Raw genomic sequence first — 26516 nt, 5'->3', positions numbered from 1 at the left:
TAGATCACTGTCTGACATATTTCATCTACATTTTAAATTTTAAGAGGAAAAGAGTGTCTATAAACAAGATCTTTTCTGTTAAATATGTAAATTATGAGGTCACTTAGCACTAAAGTACTGACCATATGCATTATGACAGGAATTTGACACCTGTCATTGGAAATAGTACTTAGAGGCCATATAATACAACAAAGTTGAAGGAGGAGAATAAGATGTGGGTAGGAGGCTGTAATTTATAATTCATAGTGCTCAAGAATGACCTGTTCCTGGGTGATTCAAAATTCCTATCTTTGATTTTAGGATTTACATACAGTGAACCCTACTAGTAAACAAACTTGATTAGGATAACTGGTAGCATTAGCAGAAAGTAGAAAATATATGTATATTCTTACAGTGAATTTTTAGTTGAAGTAGATGTCCTATTATTCTAAAAGACAACTTGTAAGTTAAATGTAATTAAACTATTTTATTACATTATACCTGCAGGTGACTTTATGGAAGAATTTCATTCTAATGCTTGAGTAATATAGTATAGAATTGCTACCAATTATACTATTTTCAGATTAGTAATTCGTTGTATATGAGAATTCATCTAAAAAGGAGTAGTGTCTTTCTGTTTCTCTATGTGATTATTTTGCCCCAAAAAGCTTTCATTTTTTTAAGTAGCACAAAAGCTATAATTGGCATGCTTTGTAAGGAAGTGTCAATGTGCAAGAGAGTGGCGATCACTAAGAATTCTTTTACGTGTTCTTTCCCCTTTGCACCACCGCCTCCTCAGCAGGGTCACTGAGATCACTAGCTTTTCTTGAAATGGCCATTTTCCCTGGCAGGTGCATTATACCCTGTATTTTCAGATTGTTTTTCCTTTCTGAATGTTTGGCAGGTTGATTGCTCTGGCTGCATTGACGGAGAAAGGGCTGACAAATGTGGTTGGGCTGGCTGAAAAGACAGTGATTACTGTTTTCCTTTGTGGCTGATTGAGGCCCTTGAAAGGAAAAATTTTAACCTTCACCATTTGGTTCAAAAGTATGAGCATATATTGAAATCACTCGTGCCATTTATCCTAGTTCTGTAAACTTGTCAGAATGTAAAAATCGCTCAATTTCAAGTAATGTAGGATTGGCATACGTCATTATCATTTTGATTAAGTTGGAGGTTGTATCATTGTGTGCATTATACAGTGTCATTTAAAGCTTTCTTTCCACAGGTACAGTTATATTTTTATCGCCTATACTGTAGAGTTAGAAAGATTTTCATAGCTCTCTAAACCTAACACTATGTGTGTGGTTTGGCAGCTGGTGTGGCCTACAAGCTGCATTTTGTTTGCAGGGTAAAGGCTTGTCTGTAGGCCTCCTGGAGTGCTGGTAATTGCACAGGCCCGCCATTGGGGAGAGACACAGGATTGGAAGCAGTGAAGCGGAAGAATGTTATGCCATCCCATTGCCACCTTGTAGCAGAAAGACACAATCCCAGCAGTGCCATCTGGTTGTTGCTATCTAGTCAGCTGGCCTGGCTGCTGGGACCATGACTTGGCAGCTGGTTCCCATTCTTGACCATTCTTTTGTGTACATCGTATGTATGTGTGTTTTAGATAATTTTGAACATGAGTCAGGGAAATGACTATAGCAAGTAAAGTCCCCTTATTGAATAGGCTGTCATTACTTGAGCTGCACTCTGGTGCAGATGCCTGCTGCCTTTCCCTTATAGACAAGTAACGCATGTGTTCAGGCAATAAAAATAAACATTTTCTTCATAAAAACCCATCTCAGTGTGTAGCAAAAGAAAAGGTAGGCAGGTTATGTGTTCTATAACATTTTAAAATAAATGATTTTAAATTACTTCCTGGTTTGGCATGTAAGAGATTTAGTAATTTTTTAGAAGTCTTATAAACATTGTATATTATCCCAATGTATACTTTTATTCAAATTAAGAAAACATTATTTTAAGTGCTTATTGCCACATCATGTAACAAAAGATAATGAGACTTGCATTTAAAATGACAGAATAGAAAATGTGGTCTTATAGCTATTATCTTCAAAATCTGCCTCTCAAATAGCAACCTGAGAGTTAATGTAAGCCATCTTTATGCCTTATGAAGGCCCATTAGACACTGATGGTTTCAGATCACAAGTAAGCAGCCAGCTCTGTAGGCTATTTTAGACGTTTGATTTTCCTCATTCTACAGCATTAATGTGTCAGCATGCTATATAAAACTATGCAGGAGTTGCATGTTGTTCTGTCTAGAATGATAAATGCTTGCAAGCTTTTAGACACTTCATGAGGAATTCATCCTAGTTGCTTATATATCTTATTTCAGTTTAGCTACAGAATTTAGGATGGCTGTTGCTGAGGTACCACATAGGTATGTATAAAAACCAAGCGGTTCCACTTATTTGATTATGTTGATAAAAATCCCTATTATTTGTACTTGTTCTGTCCGGTCAGTGGTTTACTTTTGCTTGTATCTTGGGAGTTGTGATACCTTCTGAAATACTGTCTCAAAAGTTACCAGCTATTTTCATTAAAATAATTTATTCAGCATTAGGAGATATACCTAATGCTAAATGACGAGTTAATGGGTGCAGCAAAACAACATGGCACATGGATACATATGTACCAAACTTGCACATCGTGCACATGTACCCTAAAACCTAAAGTATAATAATAATAAAAATAATAATAATAATAATTTATTATGTCATTCTGTTTTTTTTTTTTTTTTCAGATGAAGAGGAAGATGATGATGTAGTGGCTCCTAAACCACCTATTGAACCTGAAGAAGAGAAAACTTTAAAGAAAGATGAGGAAAATGATAGTAAAGGTATCTTAAAGAATTAAACTTCAAAACATTTTGTTGATTTCTGTTAAGATTCCTTTTATTACTTATGTATTAAAGTAGGATGAAATGCTGTAAATCAAATAAGTGAATCTGATAGAAAAATAATGTGTAACATTCATTGATCCATACTGTGATAGTGAGTTGATGTGATTTGCCTGACATAAATCATACTTCAAAAAATTATTTATTTTCCAGCTCCCCCTCATGAGCTGACTGAAGAAGAAAAGCAACAAATCTTGCACTCTGAGGAATTTTTAAGTTTCTTTGACCATTCTACAAGAATTGTAGAAAGAGCTCTTTCTGAGCAGATTAACATCTTCTTTGACTATAGTGGGAGAGATTTGGAAGACAAAGAAGGGTAATGTTTAATTGCTAAGATTTTTAGCTTCAGTAGTGTTAAATTACTTTAAGATTAAGAGTGATAAAAGTTATAACCATCTTTTTGGGGGGTTTGGTCTTTTTTTGTAGAGAGATTCAAGCAGGTGCTAAACTGTCATTAAATCGACAATTTTTTGACGAACGTTGGTCAAAGCATCGGGTTGTTAGTTGTTTGGATTGGTCATCTCAGGTAAAATATAACAAAATAGGCTGCTCTTAACTCATTTTTAAAATTATAATTAGTAGGTCATTTTATTTTAATTATCAGAATTTTGTATAATAAATCAGTATGTGTTATTTAAAATTAATGGATGATAGTTCTAATGTTAACATACTCATCTTACGTACTTTGGAAGAAAGATTAGAAACATTATTTATATTTGAAATTCAGGACTTTATGATACAGGCCAGTTTTACTAATTTCAGTTGCTCACCAAATCCTTTGTGTAAAATTTGGACACATATTTTAATTAAATGTTTTAACATTAAAACATTTAAAATAATTAACTGTTCTAATTTAAAATTGTACTAATGTCCCAGTAGGCATAACGCTAGAGATGTCTCTCTTGATGAAACGTTAGGTATTTGTATTTTCAGAATAATAATCTGATAAAGACAAATAACTAGGATTATAAAACAGTTCTTATTATGCATAGCATTTCTTTACCTCTTGATTCTTCTGAGCAGTATCCGGAGTTACTTGTGGCTTCCTATAACAACAATGAAGATGCCCCTCATGAGCCTGATGGTGTGGCCCTTGTATGGAATATGAAATACAAAAAAACTACCCCAGAGTATGTGTTTCACTGCCAGGTATGGTGGTCTTTTAGCAGTCTTCCTCAAGTTTAAGAATTCATTGATGAATTAAGACAAGTGCCTTTTTTCTTTTCTTGTCAACATAATGATTTCATTGGATTGGCATTTTACTAAACCACTCCATATTTGCAAACAGATGTTAACAGAAAACTGAAGACTTCTCAGTTCAACGTGATCTGCCTTTTGTAGCTTTTCTGACATTTCTTATAATGTTTAATCACACCTAAAGTCCTTTGCAGTTGTGATTTTCTGTTATGGTGATTGACTGTATAAAAGGAATCTTTTATAAAATGTCTTTCCTACGGGGAGTTTCCCAGGAACTTACTTGTGAATATACAATTAGATGGTTGGCCCACTGAATTACTTATACATGGCCTGAGGAATTGGAACTAGATAGTTTTAAGTAGAAACATATGGTTGAAGTAGAAAACAGATGCAGATTTTTAAAATAGATTTAGTAGAAGGTTAGAATTTGCAAGCCTTTTCTGGTTGCATTAAGTTAAAGTCTTTTAATAATATCTTAATCTTGAATAAGCACTTAACTTGAATTAAACTACCGTGTACTCTACTGTTAGATTACTGTCAGAGTCTAATGCGGGGCTAGTTATCTTTTTAATACTGTAGTTAACTGAAATAACTTTTTGCTTTCTTTGATAAATTGGTTAAACCTGCTTATGTAAACAGCCATTACATTGGACTTTTAAGCCAAAAATATCTTAAAGATATATTTTTATATTTCTGAAACAGTGAACACTTTTAATTAATTTACTTAGTTGTTTTTATAACCTCTAATACCATACAATGAAGAAAGAAATGTTTCGGATAATAGATTGATTTTTAGAACTTGTCAGGCTTTTTCCATTTGAATCTCAAGTATAAAAATCTTACTTATTTGCAGTCAGCTGTGATGTCTGCCACGTTTGCAAAATTTCATCCAAATCTTGTTGTTGGTGGTACATATTCAGGCCAAATTGTGCTTTGGGATAACCGTAGCAATAAAAGAACTCCAGTGCAAAGAACTCCACTGTCAGCAGCTGCACACACAGTAAGTAAATAAGGTTATTTCCATTAGGCTTCTGTGCTCCTTCACCCTTAGCTATAATACTTAGTAGTGGCCATCAGAGTCATCTCAGAATGTGCTTCCTTTGGTGTATGAATTCCTCACCATTTAACAACCAGGAATGAAGGCTGTTTTTTTTTTTTTTTTTTTTGGAGATTTATTAGAAACTCATCTCTCTTCTGCGACAACATTTTGTTAATAGCAAACTTCACATTAAGAATACCCACAAGTTATGAGACTTGATAATAAACAGAATGCTTATAATTAGACCAAAAATTTTGTTTTGCTTTTTGGTAAAATAATCCCTGAAAACTTTTTTTAATATCTCTAGCACCCTGTATATTGTGTAAATGTTGTTGGAACACAAAATGCTCACAATCTGATTAGCATCTCTACTGATGGAAAAATTTGTTCATGGAGTCTGGACATGCTTTCCCATCCACAGGTGGGTTAAACTTGGGAAACTGAAATTTTGAGGCAAATGTTATGTTTTAAGTGTATGTGTACCTCAACTTATGTTTCTCATAAACTTTTATAAAACTGTAATGTTACAACAGTTTATAAGCTGAAACATATCTAATATAGTTTGTTGTATATATATATTTTACTTTGAAACCTGCTTCATTTAATCTAGATTTATGTAAATAATACAGTAAAAGAATTGTTTACAATCAGACTAGAGGTTTTTCTACAGAAATTTAAAATTGCAAGTTTACAAACTAATTTTCTCAGGTTTTTCTATGTAGGATAGCATGGAGTTGGTTCATAAACAGTCAAAAGCAGTAGCTGTGACATCTATGTCCTTCCCTGTTGGAGATGTCAACAACTTTGTTGTTGGGAGTGAAGAAGGTTCTGTGTACACAGCATGCCGCCATGGCAGGTAAACCTAAACTGGAATTTGCAATAATTTAAAATTCTTCCTTTAATCCCATTGAAACAAATTGTCTTATTTAAGTAGAAATCTGTCGTAGATCTACTTGTTATTTGTGGCAGATTTTTTGTGTTCAGGCACATAAAATTAAAACTTAATACCTTTTTGTATAAAAGATAATTTTGGATTCATGGTGTGTTCTAGATTTTGTGGGTTGTGGTTTTGTGTGTGCATATACTCATGTAAGTTAGAGATAGGCAGGAACATTCAGTAGTTACAAATACAATATGCACATGCCAATATTGACCTATAGACTTATAAGAGATTTTCAGCTGTTTCCCCTTTTGATTTATTTGGACTTTCAGCATTAGTTCAGTCTCCTGATAATTGTACAGTAATGTCACATACATTATTTTAAACTGAGTAATTTTCTCCTTCCATTCTGTCTGTTTTGAAATTGTCTAGCTGTACCTTATTGCGTCCTTAAAAAAAAAATTGAGTGTCCAGATTTCATCTCAAATATAGGTCACCTTCACTTCAAAGCTTTTGTTTTAAAAGTAGCCCAGATTGTCTCTCTTAAATGTAGGGATCTTTGTTTCTGTTACACCATTTCAGATATTGGACTTTTGAGGTCTGTTGTCAACAGCATGATGTTTACAGTTCCAAAGGTACTTATTGCTTTAGTAGAGTTACCAAATGTGGATGGAATAACACTCAACAAAGTTAATTCTGATAAGTTATGAGCACAGTGTTAAGTCTGTCAAAATTAAGTCAAGGCCTGATACATAAACCTATAATAAAATGTGTGTGTAATTGGTCTACTTACAGGAGACTTCTCTAACATTTTCACTTTTATGAAATTAGCAAAGCTGGAATCAGTGAGATGTTTGAGGGTCATCAAGGACCAATCACTGGCATCCATTGTCATGCAGCTGTTGGAGCAGTAGACTTCTCACATCTTTTTGTCACTTCATCGTTTGACTGGACAGTAAAGCTTTGGACAACTAAGGTATCTAAAATATAGATGTCTGCTATTTGCTCAGGTTTCTGACACAAGGTGGTGATCTAATACTACATAGGAATGATGAAAACCTTTTAAATCATAATTGTTTGCTAATAGATGAAGCCTGCTAAGAAGTTACACAGAGCATGAGTGAACTACTAGATGTTGTAGTTTTTATAAAAGTATGCTAACAAGTATGGTAACCTTACACAGAATCAAAGACCAGTCTTCCCACCACTTCAGTCTTTTTGAGCATATAACTGTTTACCCTGAACTGCATTGGGGAAAAAGCCCTGAGTATCTCGCATAGCACCTCATATAGTTGTCATTCAGCTCAGCACAAAAGCTATGCATTTGCTCTTTGGAGAATTTTTAACAGGTTATTCATAACTACAGTGGCTCACAGAGTTGATGGGAAATAGGGAAAAGAGAAAGAAACTGATTTACAATAAGTCCTGTATAATATGGCTGTATGTAGTAAACGGGAATCCTTAGGAAAGCATTGTGTAAAAGCATGGATGCATATATTTTTTGTTATTCTATGGTAAGCAGTTTAAATCATTTATTTTGGTTTTAATAAACTTTAGTATTTTAAAAACCCATTCATGTGATAAAATGATTCCTGATCCTCCAGCAATTCCAGATAAATGTGACATTGTCTTGACCTGTTGAAAGTCTCAAGACAAATCCAAGTAGGCAACATTACCTCCTGTGATAGACTTGTAATTTCATTTAATCTCATTTTATAATTGAAGTGCCTTAACTTTGCCGTCTAGTTTTTCTGCGTTATTACATTATTGCTGGGAAAATGCATACCCAGCATCCGATTCTATTTAATTTAAATTCTAAGGGTTTTTTTTCTGTTTCTATCTGCCTTATCCTAAATATTGACTTTTTAAATAATTCATCATGAGACAAAGTTTAGAGATCTTTGGTTCTCCAGTTTCTGTGAGAAAACCTAATGTAAGAGATGTTCTTCACTATTTTAGTGAACTCCTAATTATTTATCAAGTGTTGGCCTTAGAAGTCTGGGATGAACTCATTATTCATTCTTGTCCTTTCTTGATGCCTCCTTTCTGTCTGATAATGAAACAGGTTAGAAAACTTTGCCTCTAAAAGCTTGCCTTTTAAAATTGAGCATTTTCAGGTTTGTCATTAGCAGATATAAAAATAGTGTTTACCTTAACTCTGATAAAGGAAACAGATGCTTAACACAGTGTCCAGCAAATAATAGGCACTTACCAATGTTTAGTTTCTCTTTTACCTCTTAATGGGGATCAGACAGAGCCTGAATACATTTAATAAGTCATCTCTTTCCTTTCTTGGATTGTTCTTGAATTTTTATTCTTCTAATGAAATTTATACAGTGGGAAAAGGTAGAAGAAGATTCTCAAAGCTCACAAGCAAAGAAACGCATAATCTAGCTAGCACAGGCTGAGCATCCCTAATCTGTAATGCTCCAGAATTCAAAACTCTTTGAGCACAGATATGACACTCAAAGGAAACATTCATTGGAGCATTTTGGATTTTGGATTTTTGGATTAGAGATGTATAACCATAAGTATAACACAAATACAGCAGGTCATCAAATAGTGTGTTTTGTCATAAAATTGACAAGAAAAAACATTGGCCGGGCTCAGTGGCTCACTCCTGTAATCCCAGCACTTTGGGAGGCCGAGGCAGAAGGATTGCTTGAGCCCAGGAGTTCAAGACCAGTCTGGGTAACAGAAGGAGACCCCATGTTTACAAAAAATTTAAAAATTAGCCATGCATAGTGGTGTGCACCTGTGGTCCTAGCTACTTGGGAGGCTGAGGTGGGAGGATTGCTCAACTGGCATGTCTAAATTGTCCCAGTCTGAATGAGTGTGGGTGTGTCTGAGTGTGCCCTGCGATAGAATAGCATCCTGTCCATGGTGGGTTCCTGTCTTGTGCTCTGACCAGCTGTGACCTTGAACTGGGAAAAGCAAGTTGGAAAATGAATGAATGAATGAATACAAGTTGTCGTAAATTAAAAATTTGTAAGATACATAGTAATCATACAAAGGCACGACAGTTGAAGGATGCAGTATGAAACTGCTCAGCGAGCCTTCCGTTTTTGTCATTGTTTTAGAACTGCCTGGTGATAGGGTGTGCTCCTTACAATTTTCACTTTGTAAAACATTTATTCCTTGATTTAACCCACCACCTCTTCACCAAAAATTGGGTTAATAATTATCTTGTTTTTATGATTCTTTCTCAAATGTGACCACGCAGGGGGGCTTACACCTGTAATCCCAGCACTTTGGGAGGCCGAGGCGAGTGGATCATCTGAGGTCAGGAGTTTGAGACCAGCCCAGCCAACATGGTGAAACCCCATCTCACTGAAAATACAAAAATGAGCTGGGCATGGTAGCGGGCACCTGTATTCCTAGCTACTCGGGAGGCTGAGGCAGGAGAATCACTTGAACCCAGCAGGAGGAGGTTGCAGTGAGCCAAGACTGCACCATTGCACTCCAGCCTGGGTGACAAGAGCAAAACTCCACCTGAAAAAGTAATGATAATCTTTCTGAATTGTATGTATAGCTCACATTTTATTTCAGTGCTTAATATTTGAAGTGTTTAAGGTCATTATTTAGAAATTTGATGATGTTTTTATGACCAGATAAATGCCATAGGGACTTAACTCTTGTTTATATCAATTAGCCTGTGGTAAAACTGGTTTTGTTTTATGTTGTTTTGCTTAACATCACAATTTCCAAGAACCTATAAATGATGTTAAGTGAGGACTTACTGTATTCTAAAATCTGAAAAAGTCCAAAATCTCAAATGCTTCTGGTTCCAAGTATTTCAGATAAACCTATAAAACCAAAGCAAGATGCAGAATTGGTGAGATGAAGCCAACTATTTCTCCAAAGGCTTCATACAGCCATGTAAGTTGCTAGATTTTTAGATGTGCTTTCATCTTAGTAATCCCATGTATAGCCACAGGAGGCACATTTTTGTTAGATTGTTGGCCAACTTCCTTTTCAGTAATTGAAAGTAATCTTTTTTTAAAAACTTTTATTTTACATTCAAAGGTACAAGTAAAGGATGGGTGGGTTTGTTATACAGATTATTGTATCACCCAGGTATTAAGCCTAGTATCCATTAGTTATTTTTCCTGAGCCTCTCCCTCCTCCCACTCTCACCCTTCGGTAGGCCCCAGTGTGAGTTGTTCTCCTCTATGTGTCTACGTGTATGTTCATTGTTTAGCTCCCATTTATAAGTGAGAACATGTGGTATTTGGTTTTCTCTTCCTGCATTGGTTTGCTAAGGATAATGGCCTCCAGCTTAATCAGTGTCCCCACATAGGACGTGATCTCATTCCTTCTTATGGCTGCGTAGTATTCTGTGGTGTATATGTACCACATTTTCTTTATCCCATCTACCATTAATTGGCATTTAGGCTGATTCCATGTCTTTGCTAGTGTCTTTATAATAAAGTGATTGATACTCCTTTGGGTATATACCCAGTAATGGGATTGCCGGGTCAAAAGGTATGTCTGTCTCTAGGTCTTTAAGGAATCACCACATTGTCTTCCATAATGGTTGATATTCCCACCAACAGTGTAAAAACGTTCCTTTTTCTCCACAACCTTGCCAGCATCTTTTTTTTTTTTTTTTTTTTTTTTTTTTTGCTTTTTAATCATAGTCATTCTGACTGGCACGAGATGGTATCTCATTGTGGTTTTGATTTGCATTTCTCTAATGATCAGCGATGCATTTCTCTAATGATCAGGATGTTCGTGTCCTTTGCCCTCTTTCTAATGGGGTTGTTTTCTTGTAAATTTAACTTCCTTATAGATGCTGGATATTAGACCTTTGTCAGATTCATAGGTTGTAGAATTTTTCTCCCTTTCTGTAAGTTGTCTGTTTACTCAATAGTTTTTTTTGTTTTTTAGGGGTTTTTTTGTTTTTGTTTTTTGCTGTGTAGAAGCTCTTTAATTAGATCCCATTTGTCAAATTTTGCTTTTGTTGCAATTGCTTTGGGCCTTTTCATCATGAAATTTTTGCCCGTGGCTATGTACTGAATGGTATTGTCTAGGATTTCTTCTAGGTTTTTTTGTAGTTTGGGGTTTTACATTTAAGTCTTTAATCCATCTTGAGTTAATTTTTGTATAAAATGTAAGGAAGGGGTCTAGTTTCAGTTTTCTACATATGGCTAGCCAGTTCTCCCAGCACCATTGTTAAACAGGGAATCCATTCTCCATTGCTTGTTTTTTTGTCAGGTTTGTCAAAGATGATGATTGTAGGTGTGCGGTCTTATTTCTGGGTTCCCTATTCTGTTCCCAGTCTGTGTGTGAAATAATCTTTTATCTATTTCTAGTTTGTTTTTTACTCTCTCAGAGTGTCAGTTTGCCAGCATCCTTTGGCTTTAAATTTGAGACTTCCATCCTTATATACATTAATAATAGGATTTGAAAATAAAGAGTTCATCTTGACTAATCAAGGACAGAACTTATCTTGTGATAGCAGACTGATTGATACTTGCTTTTGTGGTACTGCACAGCTAGTTGAGGGGCGGTTGATATTTTTATTCTTGTATTTTAATGTGTTTCAACATAGAAGTGCCTTCTGAATAAGAATGGCAAGTGGGCATATCTCTTTCTTTGCTAATTAGGCTAGGCATTGCTTCCTTCCTTGAGCCTTATATAGAAGACTCATTTATTCATTCAATTGGGATACATGCCTCTCACCCTGCCCCCAACATCCCTCCAGTGTTAGTGTACAAAGGATGGGCCACCATAGAACACAGTGTTTTTATAAATGCCCAAGGACTCTCTGAAACTTTATCAGAAGAATTACCCTTTATTCTAACTTTTCTTCACACAAGTAGTTCCACTCTGTGAAGGGTAGAGAAGGAACACTCTGTTGAGTGAATACTTTTATATTTGGCCATACCGTGGCTCCAATGTCAATTTACACTTCCTGGTTAATTGTGTTGATGGTATTTATTTCTGCCCTGCTGAAAAACTGATAGAGCCTCTATGCTGTAATAATGACTGATGGGCAATGTTAATTAATAATGAATGGTAAAGAGTAATAGGCAGTGTTTTTAAATAATCTCTCTTTAAGCACATTGTTCCAATTTCATTTTAAACTTTTAAACCAGAGTCTTCACACTCATGAATTTAACAGATTTTAAATATTTTGCTTCTCTGCCTCTACTTTTTAAGTGCTCTTTGACTCTAGGAATTGAGTCCTCATAAATTGGAAGACTGAATCGTGAGATATTGCTGTACCTTTGTGTCCTTAAGATCTGGCTCTGCCCTGATAGCAAAACAAGATTTCTTCCTTTTCTCTCTTTCTATGAGTCCTCTTAAAAATCCCTGGGAATCTCAGTTTGGCACAGCCTCAAATTTAGTTTAAAGTAATCTACTTCTACAGCTAGCCACTAATCTTTGCCTAGCCAGAGATTTATAATTCAGTCACAGAGTTCTGGTTCATTGACTTGTTTTCATTATTTTATTGAACTCAACTATTTTTAATACAGGCTGAGCACCCTAATCTGAAAATTCAAAGTCTGAAATGCTCCAGAATTCAAAACTTTTTGACCACTAATGTGACGTTCAAAGGAAATGTTCATTGAAGCATTTCACATTTCAGATTAGGAATGCTCAACCATAAGTATAATGCAGGTACTCAAAAATCCAAAAATATTTGAAATCTGAAACACTTCTGGTTCCAAGCATTTCTGATAAGGGATATTCAACCTGTATAGAAGACAAACAGAAATAGATGATTTTCCATGTATGGAAGTTTAAACCAATAAAGACAGTGCTTCTAATATATTTAAAAGACTCTGTTACCGTCTCAAAATACCAAATTTTAAATTCACAACAGAAGCACTTTGGCAGGTCTGAAAAATGGCTGGGAGAATAAGGAGTGAAAGCTTCCACAGGGTAACAAGAATTCTAGAAGAGTTTGATTATGGGTAGACCTGGTAGATTCGCTTAATGTTCTACCACATTTAACCATACTTGTTACAGATTACTGTTAAAACATAAGAATTATTTACTTGGGGACAAGATGGATTTTGAGATGTGTGCACAAATGCTTATCAGAACCATATTTACCATAAAGTGACGAAGTTAAGATTGTTAATGTGGTAATTTCTTGGAAGGGGGAGTTTTCACACTTTTGTAGTCCATACACATCTTGAAATTATTCACACTTTCTGATAAGTCTTAGAACCCCTCCTTATATTAATAGCTTACTTAGTTAACTCTCAAAGGGCACCAGCATTAAAACAGGGTTAAAAGTTCTTTCTAGTCCTTAGAATAACAACTATGCATATTTAGACAAGTTAAGATGAAAAAAATGCTTTGAAGTTGGGTGTTCTTAGGGAAGGCTGCCTATTCATCTGGACCCAGGCCTGCGCAGCAGCATTTGCCTCAGTAACTTGCTACTGGCCAATGTCCAGCCTCTCCTTTGCATATTCAGAAACTCAATTTAATCAGTATACTAGAGTTGATTAGACAGGGAGTGCTAACTGGAGCTAACAGGCTCCTAAGACACTGGTACATTGGAGAATGTCAATTTATTAATTTACAATGAAAAACATAATTGCCAGAAGGCCCAGATACTCCTGCGAGCCTGACCAGCTCATTGTTTCCCTGTAGACAATCCACATGGGAAGCCAAATTATAATCAGAAGATTGCTTGGTGAGTAGGGAGTTGGAACAAAAGAAGTTTTATAATTTGAATGTTTAATGGCACCAAGCTAAGATAGCCTGATTCATTCTAGCCTTGCCATGGGGTAGTAATTCTCAAAATCCATTGGTTGAGACTCCCTTTCTCCTGGACGATGCTTGAATGGGTACTGTCTTCATTTTCCTTGTAAGACTGTTTCTTTGTATTTCTATTTTAATAGACACATTTGGTCTCAAAAAGTTAATATATTCAGTCAAGTTATATAGAAAGGTATTTTTGACCTTGGAATCCATTTCTTTGGAAGAGAATCCATTTATTTCTCTTCTGATCCAAACTGATGACATATTTATTTCCCAATTCTCTAGGAAGCATCTCACTTCACGTGTTTAATGTAGGGACTCTCTTTGTTATTAATCTAGAACTCCCCACTTACCCCAGCTTTGAAAAATAATCTATATTCTTTTCCCAAAGCTGCCGTAACAAATTACCACAAACTGCGTGGCTTAAAACGACTAGAAATTTATTCTTTCACATTTCTGGAGGCTAGAAGTCCAAAATCAAGGTGTTGACAGGCTAGTTACTTTTGGAGGTTCTGAATGGAGAATCCATTTCTTGTCTCTCTCCCGGCTTCTGATGGTTGCCAGCAATCCTTGCTGTTCATTGGCTTGCAGCTACCATCATTCCAGCCTCTGCCACTGTCATTAGATGGCATTCTACCTGTTTGTGTCCGAATTTTTCTCTTTTTTTAAGGATACCAATCATGCTAGATTTAGGACCCACCCTAATTCAATATGACCTCATCTTAACTTGATTACATCTGCAAAGGCCCTATTTCCAAATAAGGTCACATTTACAGATATCAGGTAGACACGAATTTTGGAAGACACTATTCAATTCAGCATACAACCTTAAAGAGCTTAGGAAAAATATGGCTTGACTCCTGACCATACTCTGTTGCCCAGGCTGGAGTGCAGTGGGGTGATCTCGGCTCATTGCAACCTCCACCTCCCAGGTTCAAGCGATTATCATGCCTCAGCCTCCCAAACAGCTCAGATTATAGGCATGTGCCACCATGCCTGATTAATTTTTGCATTTTTAGTAGAGACAGGGTTTCACCATGCTTGGCCAGGCTGGTCTCAAACTCCTGGCCTCAAGTGATCTGCCTGCCTCGGGCTCCCAAAGTGGTTGGGTTATAGTGTGAGCCACCACGCCCAGCCTTGTTTTTCTTTTTATTGTAATCTTTTACCCAGTTACAATGCATCCCGTTTTTGTCTCTGGCTGCATATTCGTCCACTGAGTAGATGAATTTTTTTTTTAACTTTCAGGTTCAGGGGTACGTTTGCAGGTTTGTTATATAGGTAAAATCATGTCACGGGGGTTTGTTGTACAGATTATTCCATCACCCAGGTACTCAGCCTAGTAACCATTTCCTGATACATTTAGCAGTCTTCTTTTATATTATAAATACAAGTAAGTTTTAATCTAATTTGCATGTAGCTTTTTTTTTGTATCGTATAAAAATGGAATCATAGAGTAGAAAATACTCAGCCAGGCGCAGTAGCTAACCGCTGTAATTCCAGCACTTTGGGAGGCCGAGGCAGGCAGATCATCTGAGGTCAGGAGTTCGAGACCAGCCTGGCCAACGTGGTGAAACCCCATCTCTACTAAAAATACAAAAATTAGCTGGGCATGGTGGCACGCACCTGTAATCCCAGCTACCCGGGAGGCTGAGGCAGGAGAATCGCTAGAACCCGGGAGGTGGAGGTTGCAGTGAGCTGAGATCGCGCCATTGCGCCCCAGCCTGGGAGACAGGAACGAAACTTCAGCTCAAAAAAAAAAAAAAAAGAAAAAAAGATACTCATTTGTGTCTGGCTTCTTTTGCTCAACATTATGTTTGTGAGATTCATTCATATTTGTTAGGTTAGTTGTAGATTATTCATTCTCTCTGCTGTATACTATTCCATTATGTAAATATACCACAATTTATCCATTCTACTGCTGATGGTATTTGCATTAATTCCAGTTGGGGGCCATTACAAATAGTGTTGTTGTGAGCATAATTGTAGATGTCTTTTGATGGCCATAAGCACTCATTTCTGTTGGGTATATACCTAGAGTGGAATTACTTGGTCTTTGATGGAAGACATAACATTGCCTAAAAATAAGCTGTTTTTGAAGAAGTACACTATCACCTCAGGAGTCAGAGGCCTTAGCACAGTGGTTCTTAATCATTGGTGTGCATCAGAATCACTAGTGGAGCAACAGCAGAGATACCAATGAAGTGCATCTGGAGTTGAGCCCTGCATCTGTATTTTTCAAAAGCTCTGCAGATGATTGTGCACATCCTAGGTTGAAAACCACCTTCTCAGCCAGGCATGGTGGCTCATGCCTGTAATCCCAGCACTTTGGGAGGCCAAGGCAGGTGGATCACCAGAGGTCAGGAGTTCAAGGCCAGCCTGGCCAACATGGTGAAACCCCATCTCTACTAAAAATACAAAATTGCCATGTGTGGTGGTGCATGCCTGTAATCCCAACTCCTCGGGAGGCGGAGGTTGCACTGAGCCAAGATCACACCGTTGCACTCCAGCCTGGGCAACAAGAGTGGAAAAAAAAAAAAGAAAACCACCTTCTCAGAGTGAGACTTCATTTGGTAGTGTTATCAGGGAGAGTGACAGATAGTGATTGTAAAAGAAAAAGGCTTTTAATTTTTGTGTTTAGCTTAGGTTTAAGTTTTATTAAAATTTTGGTTTTTAAATTAAAAACAAACATTTTGGCTATTAAAATGATCATGCTGTTGACATTTACTGTCATATCTGAAAAAATTTAATTCACAATTTTAAAACATTTTATTATGGAAAATCTCAGATACAAAAGCAGAGGGAATAATATAATGAAGCCATTATTGTTCCCACCTTCCACAGTTAACACATGACCAATCTTGTCTATACTTAACCTCTGCAATATTTAAAATCAAGCCTATACATACCATTTCAACTATATTCATTATGTATTTCTAAAAAATAAAAACCTCTTTAAAAAATATTACCATATCATTATTAAACCCCCCAAAACGAACATTGGCTCCTTATTTTCATCAAATGGCCTATCAGTGTTCAATTTTTTTTTTCTTTTTACTATTTATTTGAAGCAGGATCCAAAGAAGGGCCATCCATTTGCGATTGACATATCTCTCTCTCTCTTTTTTTTTTTTTATTTTTGAGACAGAATCTCACTCTTGCCCAGGCTGGAGTGCAGTGGCGCAATCTTGGCTCACTGCAACCTCTGTCTCCTGGGTTCAAGTGATTCTTATGCCTCAGCCTCCCGAGTAGCTGGGATCACAGGCGCCTGCCACCATGCCTGGCTAATTTTTATATTTTTTGTAGAGACAGGGTTTCACCATGTTGGCCAGGCTGGTCTCAAACTCCTGGCCTCAAGTGATCCGCCTGCCTCGGCCCTCCTCGGCCTCCCAAAGTCCTGCGATTTTGAGCCACCAAGCCCAGCCACAATTGACGTATCTTTTAAGTTCCTCTTTAAAGTAGGGCTTGCATCCCTCTTTTTTTTTCTTGCTGTTTTATTCTCGAGGAAGAAACCAGGTTGGTCTCTGTCAGGTTGATCCTGTGGGGTTTCTCAGTCTTGATTTTGCATTCCTGTGGTGTCATTCATATTAATGTGTGTGGTTTCAGATTGTTTATGTTTCCGTAATGAGACGTTTACCCTCATAAATGACTTGGTTATCCACCAGACCTTACGTTAACGTCTCTTCAGTCTTTTTGGTCATCTGAAGCTCATTCTGTAGTACATGATGCAGAAGGTGCCCACAGGTGCATTATTCCCATATTCCACGAAAGTACCTGATTATGGAGATTAGTTTGATTGTTTATAAAATCCATGACTTACACTTTCTTTCTTTGTATACCTTAGTTACTCTGTGGACTTCTGGAAAAAAGCATTGCTGTCACAAAATCTGATGACAATCTGATTTTCTTTTTCCTACTTGCGATTTGGTCTTTTTTTAAAATGTGGGTGATCAAATGATTTTTTCCCTTTTCTTTAGAGGGTCAGTGTTCCTAGAAACACAGGATACCCTTTCAATATGTAGTTTCAAGCTGTCTTTTATTTTAGGAGAGTTCTTTTGAGTTGTTTTTGGTATTTGTTCTGTATTACTGCTTTGGTTTTCTTCTTCAGGACCTGCCATTGTAGATGTACCTTTGCTGATCTTCATCACTTTTTTTTTTAAATCACCTTATCTCTTCTTTTAAAATAAGTTTCTTTTTAAATAACAGTTTTATTGAGCAAAATCCTTATACCATGAAATTCACTCTTTTAAAGTATACAATTCAGTGGTTCTTAGTATATTCACAGAGGCATGCATTATTGCCAGTATCTAATTTTAGAACATTTTCCAATTTTAGAAAGAGACGTTATACCCATTAGCAGTCACTCCACATTCTCCCCTACCCCCACAGCTCCTGAAAACCACTAATCAACCACTAATCAATCTACTTTCTATCTCTTTGGGTCTGCCTGTTATGGACAGTTCATGGACATTTCATGGAATCATATAATTGTGTACTGGCTTCTCTCACTTTGCATAATGTTTTCAAGGGTCATCCCTTCATATTGATACTTCTTGTATCAATGTATTGTTCCTTTTCCAGCTGAATGATACCCCATTGTATAGATATACCACTTTTTGTTTATCCATTCATCAGATGAACACTTCAGTTGCTTCTGCTTTTTGGCTATTATAAATAATGCTACTGTGAATGTGCAAGTTTTTATTTCTCTCGGGTATATACCTAGGAGTGGGATTGTTGGGTCACATGGTGACTAATTAGCCTGTTGAGGAGCTACCAAACTGTTTTTCAAGTGGCAGCACCATTTTACATTCCCCAGCAAGGTATGAAGGTTCTGATTTCCTGTATCTTCACCAACATTTGTTACTTTTTTATTCTAGCTATCCTAGTGGTATGAAGTGATACCTCATTGTGGTTTTGATTTGCATTCCTCTCACGACTAATGATGTTGAGCATCTTTTCATGTATTAATACTTACAGGCTATTGTAAGCACTGTAGACACAGTGATGTATCAGATACATGGTTTGCAAATATTTTCTCCCATTGTGTAGGTTCTCTTTTCACTTTCTTGATATCATTTGAAGCCCAAAAGTATTTAATTTTGATGTAGCTCAGTTTACCTACTTTTTCTTTTGTCATTGTGCTTTTGGCTTCTCAACTGAGAAATCATTGCTGAGTTCAAGGTCACAAAGATTTACTTGTATGCTTCCTTTAAGAGTTTCATAGTTTTGGCCAGGCACGGTGGCTCACGCCTGTAATCCTAGCACTTTTCGGAGGCCGAGGTGGGTGGATCACCTGAGGTCAGGAGTTTAAGACCAGCCTGGCCAACGTGGTGAAACCCCTTCTCTACTAAAAATACAAAAATTAGCTGAGCATGGTGGTGCATGCCTGTAATCCCAGCTACTTGGGAGGCTGAGGCAGGAGAATCACTTGAACCCAGTGAGCTGAGATCACACCACTGCACTCCAGCCTGGGCGACAGAGCGAGATGTGGTCTCAGAAAAAAAAAAAAAGTTTCACAGTTTTACTTTCCATTTAGATCTGTGATACATTTGAGTTAATTTTTCTATATGATGTCAGGAAGGAGGGATCCAGCTTTACTTTTTTTATTTTTTTATCTTTTTGAGATAAGATCTCACTCCCATTGCCTAGGCTGGAGTGCAGTGGCGTGATCTCAGCTCACTGCAGCCTCGACATCCTGGGCTCAAACCATCCACCCATCTCAGCCCCCCAGGTAGCTGAGACTATAGGTGCATGCCACCATGCTCAGCTAATTTTTGTATTTTTTGTGGAGACAGGGTTTTGTCACGTTGCCAAGCTGGTCTCAAGCTCCTGAGCTCATGTGATCCACCCACCTCAGCTTCTCAAAGTGCTGGTATTACAGGCATGAGCCATGGCACCTGGGCCAGCTTTATTCTTTTGCATATGTATATCTAGTTTTCCCAGCACCATTTCTTGAAAAGACTATTCCTTTCCTGTCTAATTTTCTTGACACCACAATAACTTTTATGGAATCTGACTGAGATCCTTTTCTTTGCTATTGTCTACTAGTGAAATGAATTTTTGTGTACTTTTAGGAGGAGGAAATGGGCAAGGATAGCTTTCCTAGTTCATTTTCTAGGTTAAAGCTCTCTCTTCTCTGGCTTTTGCAAAGTGAGAATACATGTACCTTGTGCTTTCTGAGATGTGCCTTTTCTGCTTCTCTCCACCACTTCTATCTGAACTTACTGCTTTGTCTCTTTTGTCTGGCATTCTATAACTTGGATTCTACTCCCAGCAGTTTCTCTTCTGTGAGACTTTGTCTTGGAAAGGAACTTTTGATTTGCTAATTTTGAGAGTTTATAGCACCCAGACTGTACCATGAGAACTTACTTATACTGCACTGTAGTCCGCTTGCATTTACAGTTGACCCTTGAATAATGCAGGGGTTAGGGGTGCCAGCGCCCATCCCAGCAGTTCAAAATCCACATATAACTTCTGACTTCCAAAAAACTTAACTACTAATAGCCTACTGCTGACCAGAAACCTTTCTGACAACAGAAACTGTTGATTAACACATTTTTTTATGTTATATGTATTATATACTGTCATCTTAAGGGCAAGCTAAAGAAATGAAGATGTTAAGAAAATCATAAAGAAGAGAAAATATATTTACTATGCATTAAGTGGATGTGGATCATCATAAAGGTCTTCATCCTTATCATCTTCACAGTTGAATAGGCTGAGGAGGAAAAGAAAGGAAGGGTTGGTTGTGCTGTCCCAGGGGTGGCAGAGGCAGAAGAAAATATGAGTATAAGTGGATCTGTGCAGTTCAAACCTGTATTGTTCAAGGGTCAAATGTGTTTATAAGTGGAATTGTCCCAAACTGCCTCCTAGTTTTTGCTGCTGTTCTCAGATTAGCCCTCCACACTGTCCAGTGAGCATCTGCTATGACTGTGAGGTTCTGTTCTCCACCTGTCAGAAGTTCTCGTGCCTTCCTTCATCTTCTTCCCACACAGATACTGATACCATGCAAGTCTTGTAGTTGTCAGAGGTTTGTTTACACCTGATTTTATTTGGAAGTTTGTCTCCTGATTCTGCTGTAGATGCTGTCTGTGAACCTTTGCTCTTCCTGCCCTCATTGCTTTATCTGAGTATATGGGGAGATCTAGAGGAGATTTAAAAAGTACACTGCTATTGCTGTTATCTTCCCAGAATCTTCTCATTGACAAATGTTTTTGAAGCATGTTCTATTTTTTTTAAACAGTATAGCATCTACAAGTTAAAAAGAAAATGCAATCAATAGTTGATTCTTAGTTTACAATACCAGGTGATTCTGTAGTGAAACAAATTATAGGAACTTTTTCTAGGCTGAGTTAAATATCATAAAATGTTATCATACCTGTTGAATGTATGTCATTTTTTTTCCAGTGATAAGTAGTTTAATGATTTGTATGTCATATATGGACTATGCTAAGAATCAACTTTTCTCTTTCAGAATAACAAGCCTTTGTATTCATTTGAAGATAATGCAGACTATGTTTATGATGTTATGTGGTCACCTACCCACCCAGCCCTGTTTGCCTGTGTGGATGGCATGGGGAGATTGGATTTGTGGAATCTCAATAATGACACAGAGGTGAGCAGGAAAATAACAAAAATTGCATTGAAAAATAGAAAATTGGGTATTTATTGAATAATCTGTGAAATTCCTTTTATTCCAAAGAATGTAAAAGGGCTCTGTGATTGTAGCTTCATCACAAAGAACTCAAATAAGCTTTGTACCCTAAATAATAAACAGCATGCTGCGAAGAACTAAAGGGAGAAATAATGCTGCCAGGAGCACTGGGGCATTTCCTTTTACTTATGAAAAGCACTATCATGTCTCTAATGTCCTGGCAAAGTCTCATTCATAAGATAACTGGGATGTTTTTCATTCATAGGCTAGAAAGCAGACAGTTTCAGACTGTTGAAGTATGTTAACCTTAATTCTGAATTTCTAAATTATCTCTTAGCCTTGATAGCATTGTATATCATCCATAAACATTAATCTTAGCCTGATTTGTTTGAAGGAAGGAAAAATGTATTTTGATTTTTGATGAGTTTTTTTCCATGAAGGATTGAAAACAGAGTGTTACTATAAAATGAATATAGAAACTATCAAATTTCCTAATTGCTGTACTAAAATCACTTATTAGCAATTAAATTTAATTGCAACTCTTATTTATTTTTAGTCACATGTATTTTTACCAGCTTAGAGAAGCTTAAAAATGTTCTTAGAATTCTATTCTATATTGCTGTTGGTAATAGAATTAATTAGCATTTCTTTCAATAACAATTGTTGAGAGAGAGTCAACTCAGATCTCCCACATCTCTTCCTAGTTACCTAGAATGGTACCAATTCTGTTGTCTTAATTTGGATTTTGGTCTTAGAGATTTGAGGTTACAATTAAATGTGGATTGAAATTTAATATTTCTTTATAACAATTTTGGTATTCTGTGTATGGGGTTAAATTATTTGGGGATGACTAATACAAATTATAAGGATTTTTTTGTCAAATTTCAAAATTTTTTAAAAATTTTATCATACTTTTAGTCTGAATCCAAACACTGAATGTTTGCTTCATGTGTAGCAAATAAAACTCTTCTTCCTTAGCAAAGAAGAGGCATAGTCAGATTCCAGGGAGCTGGTGCCATTGTGTTGGTGCCATTATCCTGGCTCTCTCCGGCTAGCTCATGGAACAAGAGGCTTTAGACAGACTCATACTGCACCTTCAGTATGAACTGTTTCTAGGAACAGAGAGTCAAATACAGGTTTCAGCTGATAGAGATACACGCTGCACAAGTGATTCCTGTCCTCTACAACTGAACCATAATCTGCTTATGAGGGCTTTTGAAGTGTTTTCTTTTTAAATGGGTTTTGGCCATGTGTTTTCAAACAGCTTGACTTCTTAAAGACATTAAAACAACAAAAAAGGATTCTTTATTCAAGAGAAGACCTTTCAAAATAATGTGTCTAGTCTTCTGAGAATTTTTTATACAAAGACTTATTTTCCCAAACCATTTTCAAGGATTGACTATAATGTCATTCATAATATATCACTGAAGAAGAAGAAAGTTGGGGAAATTCTTACCTGTTTTCATCTTTGTTTTTAAAAATGTACCCAGATTGAGAGAAGAATTACTGTTTTACATGTTTATAGAAATCTTGATGAAACTTTCAACACTGTCCTTTATTTTAAATGACTTTAGGTACCAACTGCCAGCATTTTTGTGGAGGGTAATCCTGCTCTTAATCGTGTGAGATGGACCCATTCTGGCAGAGAGATTGCTGTGGGTGATTCTGAAGGACAGATTGTTATATACGATGTGGGAGAGGTATGGGACTCCCTGCCTATAATTTTGACACATCTGTTTAGTTGCATTGTAGTAAAGGCATCTTTGTGGCTAACCCTAGGCTTTGAGGTTTATGAGTTGTATAAACTATATGGTTGTAAAGATAAAACTTACTTTCTACCACAGAAGCAACTCTTGAAACATTTTCTTTCTAAACCCAATGGTCTGTGTCCCATGCAACAGATTTTGAGGGTAATACAATAAATACATTGAAAGTACCATGTTTCTTGAAGCATGCATTGCTGGAAATCAGAAATTCTTCAGGGAGAAGTTTGGAGTTATAGGTGGACTTTGGGGTTTTATTGATATTGAAATAAGATTTATTTTTCTGTATTCATTAATTTGGGCCAGGTAGTAGAAACCAAAAGTAGTATCTTTTGAGAACCATCTGTGACTTTATGAAATGTGCATCTTGACTCTGAAGCCTTGATGCAAAGCCACAGTAATGGAATCCAATAGGATAAGCTGCAGCTGTCTCATCTTTGCTGCTCTGATTGGCTGAACACAAAGCCCAGGATGGATTTCCTCTTTTTTAACCCTGGCTAGGGGTTAAAAAAGTGACCTTAGCCACTTTCCTTTGCTATGCCTCATGATTTCTCTCCTCTCTGGATATCCCATGGCCTCTAGCAATTGGATCCGGTGAGAGGTAGATTTAATCATTTAGAGCAGCCAGTTAAACTATCTGCACAAATGGAAATGTTCTGTACCTGCATTAATATGGTAGCTTCTAGCCACATATGGCTATTGAACACTTTAAGTGTTGCTACTACAACTGCATAACTGAATTTTTAATTTTAATTAATTTTAATGTAAATAGTCACATGTGGCCAGTAGCTACCCTACTGGATAGTGTAGATTTATAAACAGGCACAGTCATTTGCCACAGTGAGTGGTTTGTGCCCTAACATGACAGTGTCAGACTGCTATGATATTATAATGGCAGTTATCAAAAATATTTGTTATTGGGGCCAGGCGCAGTGGCTCACACCTGTAATCCCAGCACTTTGGGAGGATGAGGCGGGTAGATCACCTGAGGTCAGGAGTTCGAGACCAGCCTGGCCAACATGGCAAAACCCCATCTCTACTAAAAATACAAAAATTAGCCAGGTGTGGTGGCACATGCCTGTAATCCCAGCTACTCGGGAGGCTGAGGCAGGAGAATCACTTGAACCTGGAGGCAGAGGTTACAGTGAGCCAAGACTGTGCCACTGCACTCCAGCCTGGGCAACAGAGTGGGACTGTCTCAAAAAAAAAAAAATTATATATATATATATATGTTATTGGACTGCCTCCGAAGTAAAGCATCACAAGGCTCTTTTGCCACCAGTGCAACACTAAAGCGGTAAATAGTAGCACAGCTTTTGATGAAGGAGTTAAGGTATCAAGAAAGATTACCTTATGTTCCAAACAAAAATACTTAGAAGAAACCAGCCCCCTTATGAACCATGCTTCAAACACTGTTTCTTACTAGGAATTGTGCAAGAATACAGTAAAAAAAAAAATTTAAGGAATTCCTCTCCAGCAAAATCCATGAGATGGTGCATAGGAGTTATATTTACAAAGCATCATTGTTATTCTCTCTTGCATTGGTGGTGATAATAGCCAAGTCATTTCTGAGGCTGTCACAACACACTTCACAAACACCGTCTTTTGTTTTGAAATGTTGTAAATCATTGTTATAGTCCCCATAATTATGGAAAGGCCATTCAGGTCAATTATTACTTTTTAACAGAAAAATTATTTGAAAACAAACTGAATAATAGTGGGTAAAATGATCTTTTATTTCATTGTATATAAAACATTGTCTTTCTTTTAATAGCAGATTGCTGTTCCCCGCAATGATGAATGGGCACGGTTTGGCCGAACACTTGCAGAAATTAATGCAAACCGAGCTGATGCAGAGGAGGAAGCAGCTACCCGAATACCTGCTTAGTTCCTGAAAAGGGGAGTGTAACTAGTGGATTTGGGAAAGGTTCTTAAGTAGATCCCGAGACTATTTGCATGCTTCTATCTAAATGATAATTAAAAGGAAATTTCATGGATTAAACCATGGGTTTAATGCAGCAAGGAAACTTAAAATGTCCCTTTATATGTAACATGCATCTTGTTTTGGATTTGTGTCATTTTTTAATATAGCTTATTGACTTCACAGAAAGCAGCTTTTTTGAATTCTAACACACAGGTGTGTATTTGGTATTAGTTATTTTGAGTTCTTTTCAACTTATAACACTGTATACAGTTATTTCTAAAGCACAGATGAAATAAGTTCTGCATATTTTTAAATAATCACAGTTCCCTGTTATACAGATAATGTTCTCACTACCCATAATACGTAGGAACATTGTTTCTCCTTAGCCGTAGTATGCATACACCTATCCATGTTCATTCTGACATCCTTTGTTGTCTTTATAATTCATGTGGTAGTTACCTATAAATAAAAATAAATATGCGTTAACTTTTCAGATTTTCATTTTTACTCCTTACAACTTGAATTTTTCCATCTTTTATGAAATATATTTTTCCATATCTTTCTTTAAGCTCCTGCTGTGAGCAGCCATCTCAAATCCTATAGAGCTGTGTGCCCTAAATATGCCATGTGGTATATACTATAGATCTCCCAGGGCATTATGAATTGATGTCTAGATAATCTGTTGGTGAAAAAATTTCCCCTAGGTTAACTTTTGCTTTACTACTTTATATTCTTTCCATCTAAGACATATTTCCTTTAAAAGATAAATAGAAAGCTGCCTATAATTTTCACTGATTAAGAACTATGTATGTGACCTCACTGAGAGTAAAACCTTTGAGAGAAATTGATTTCATGATTTCAGTAGCCATAAAGGCAAAGTGCTCAAATGGACCCATACTTTGGCATTAAAATCTACATCTTGAGATCTGTTGCCACAGCATTGTCTACAAGTCCAAAAGGTAGGTGACAAATATCTAAGAATTAGTATTGAAATCAGTGAATTTCAGGAATAGAGGAAAGGACTATGATCAGATCTTGATTTTATCTACTTTAAATTGTCTATTTATTTGATCCCAACCTTTTGTACCTCTGAAATGTAACTGTCTTTTATTCAACAGAACATGAACTAGGAAGAGAGATTAGCAAACAGAATGTGAAGATTTTTCTTTTAATAATTGTAACAAAGATTTGTTGGGAGAGAAATGTCCAAATAATGAGTAGTGTATAGTGTAAGGAATAATTGACCTGGAATTATTGGCCCCAAACTCTCATTCTTGCTGAAGCACCTATGAGAAGTATGATTTTAGCCAAGTCTGTGCCTCATTCTTTATATGTAGGAATTAAGTTTTGATTTAATGATTTCTGAATTTTCTTTCAGCTCTACTCAATTATGGGGTATCAGTATATGAAATGGAATATAGAAAAGTAGGCAATTCTTTACTTTTCTATATTCAGT

General features: G+C 36.6%; 1 protein-coding gene across 10 annotated transcripts in view; it reads left to right on the top strand.

The window, feature by feature from the left end:
• Positions 1-25546, top strand: part of DYNC1I2 (dynein cytoplasmic 1 intermediate chain 2) — a 61695-nt gene extending 36149 nt beyond the window's left edge. For 6 of the 10 annotated variants that reach the window (XM_032755379.2, XM_032755377.2, XM_058441184.1 and 3 more), the window contains 11 exons: positions 2726-2821; positions 3035-3197; positions 3308-3407; positions 3905-4030; positions 4932-5078; positions 5425-5538; positions 5840-5973; positions 6829-6973; positions 21194-21334; positions 22948-23073; positions 24911-25546. In XM_032755379.2, the coding sequence (XP_032611270.1) occupies positions 2726-2821; positions 3035-3197; positions 3308-3407; positions 3905-4030; positions 4932-5078; positions 5425-5538; positions 5840-5973; positions 6829-6973; positions 21194-21334; positions 22948-23073; positions 24911-25024 (1406 nt within the window). In that variant the 3' untranslated portion in view covers positions 25025-25546. The remainder of the gene's footprint in view (positions 1-2725; positions 2822-3034; positions 3198-3307; positions 3408-3904; positions 4031-4931; positions 5079-5424; positions 5539-5839; positions 5974-6828; positions 6974-21193; positions 21335-22947; positions 23074-24910) is intronic. The other 4 variants (XM_058441190.1, XM_058441211.1, XM_058441201.1 and 1 more) reach the window with 1 other exon arrangement.
• The last annotated feature ends 970 nt before the right edge of the window (positions 25547-26516 follow it).

This window comes from Hylobates moloch, unplaced genomic scaffold (genome assembly GCF_009828535.3).
Source record: "Hylobates moloch isolate HMO894 unplaced genomic scaffold, HMol_V3 SCAFFOLD_1, whole genome shotgun sequence".
NCBI lineage: Eukaryota > Metazoa > Chordata > Mammalia > Primates > Hylobatidae > Hylobates > Hylobates moloch.
The sequence above is the reverse complement of the archived record's forward strand: the minus strand, read 5'-3'. Positions and strand labels throughout refer to the sequence as shown.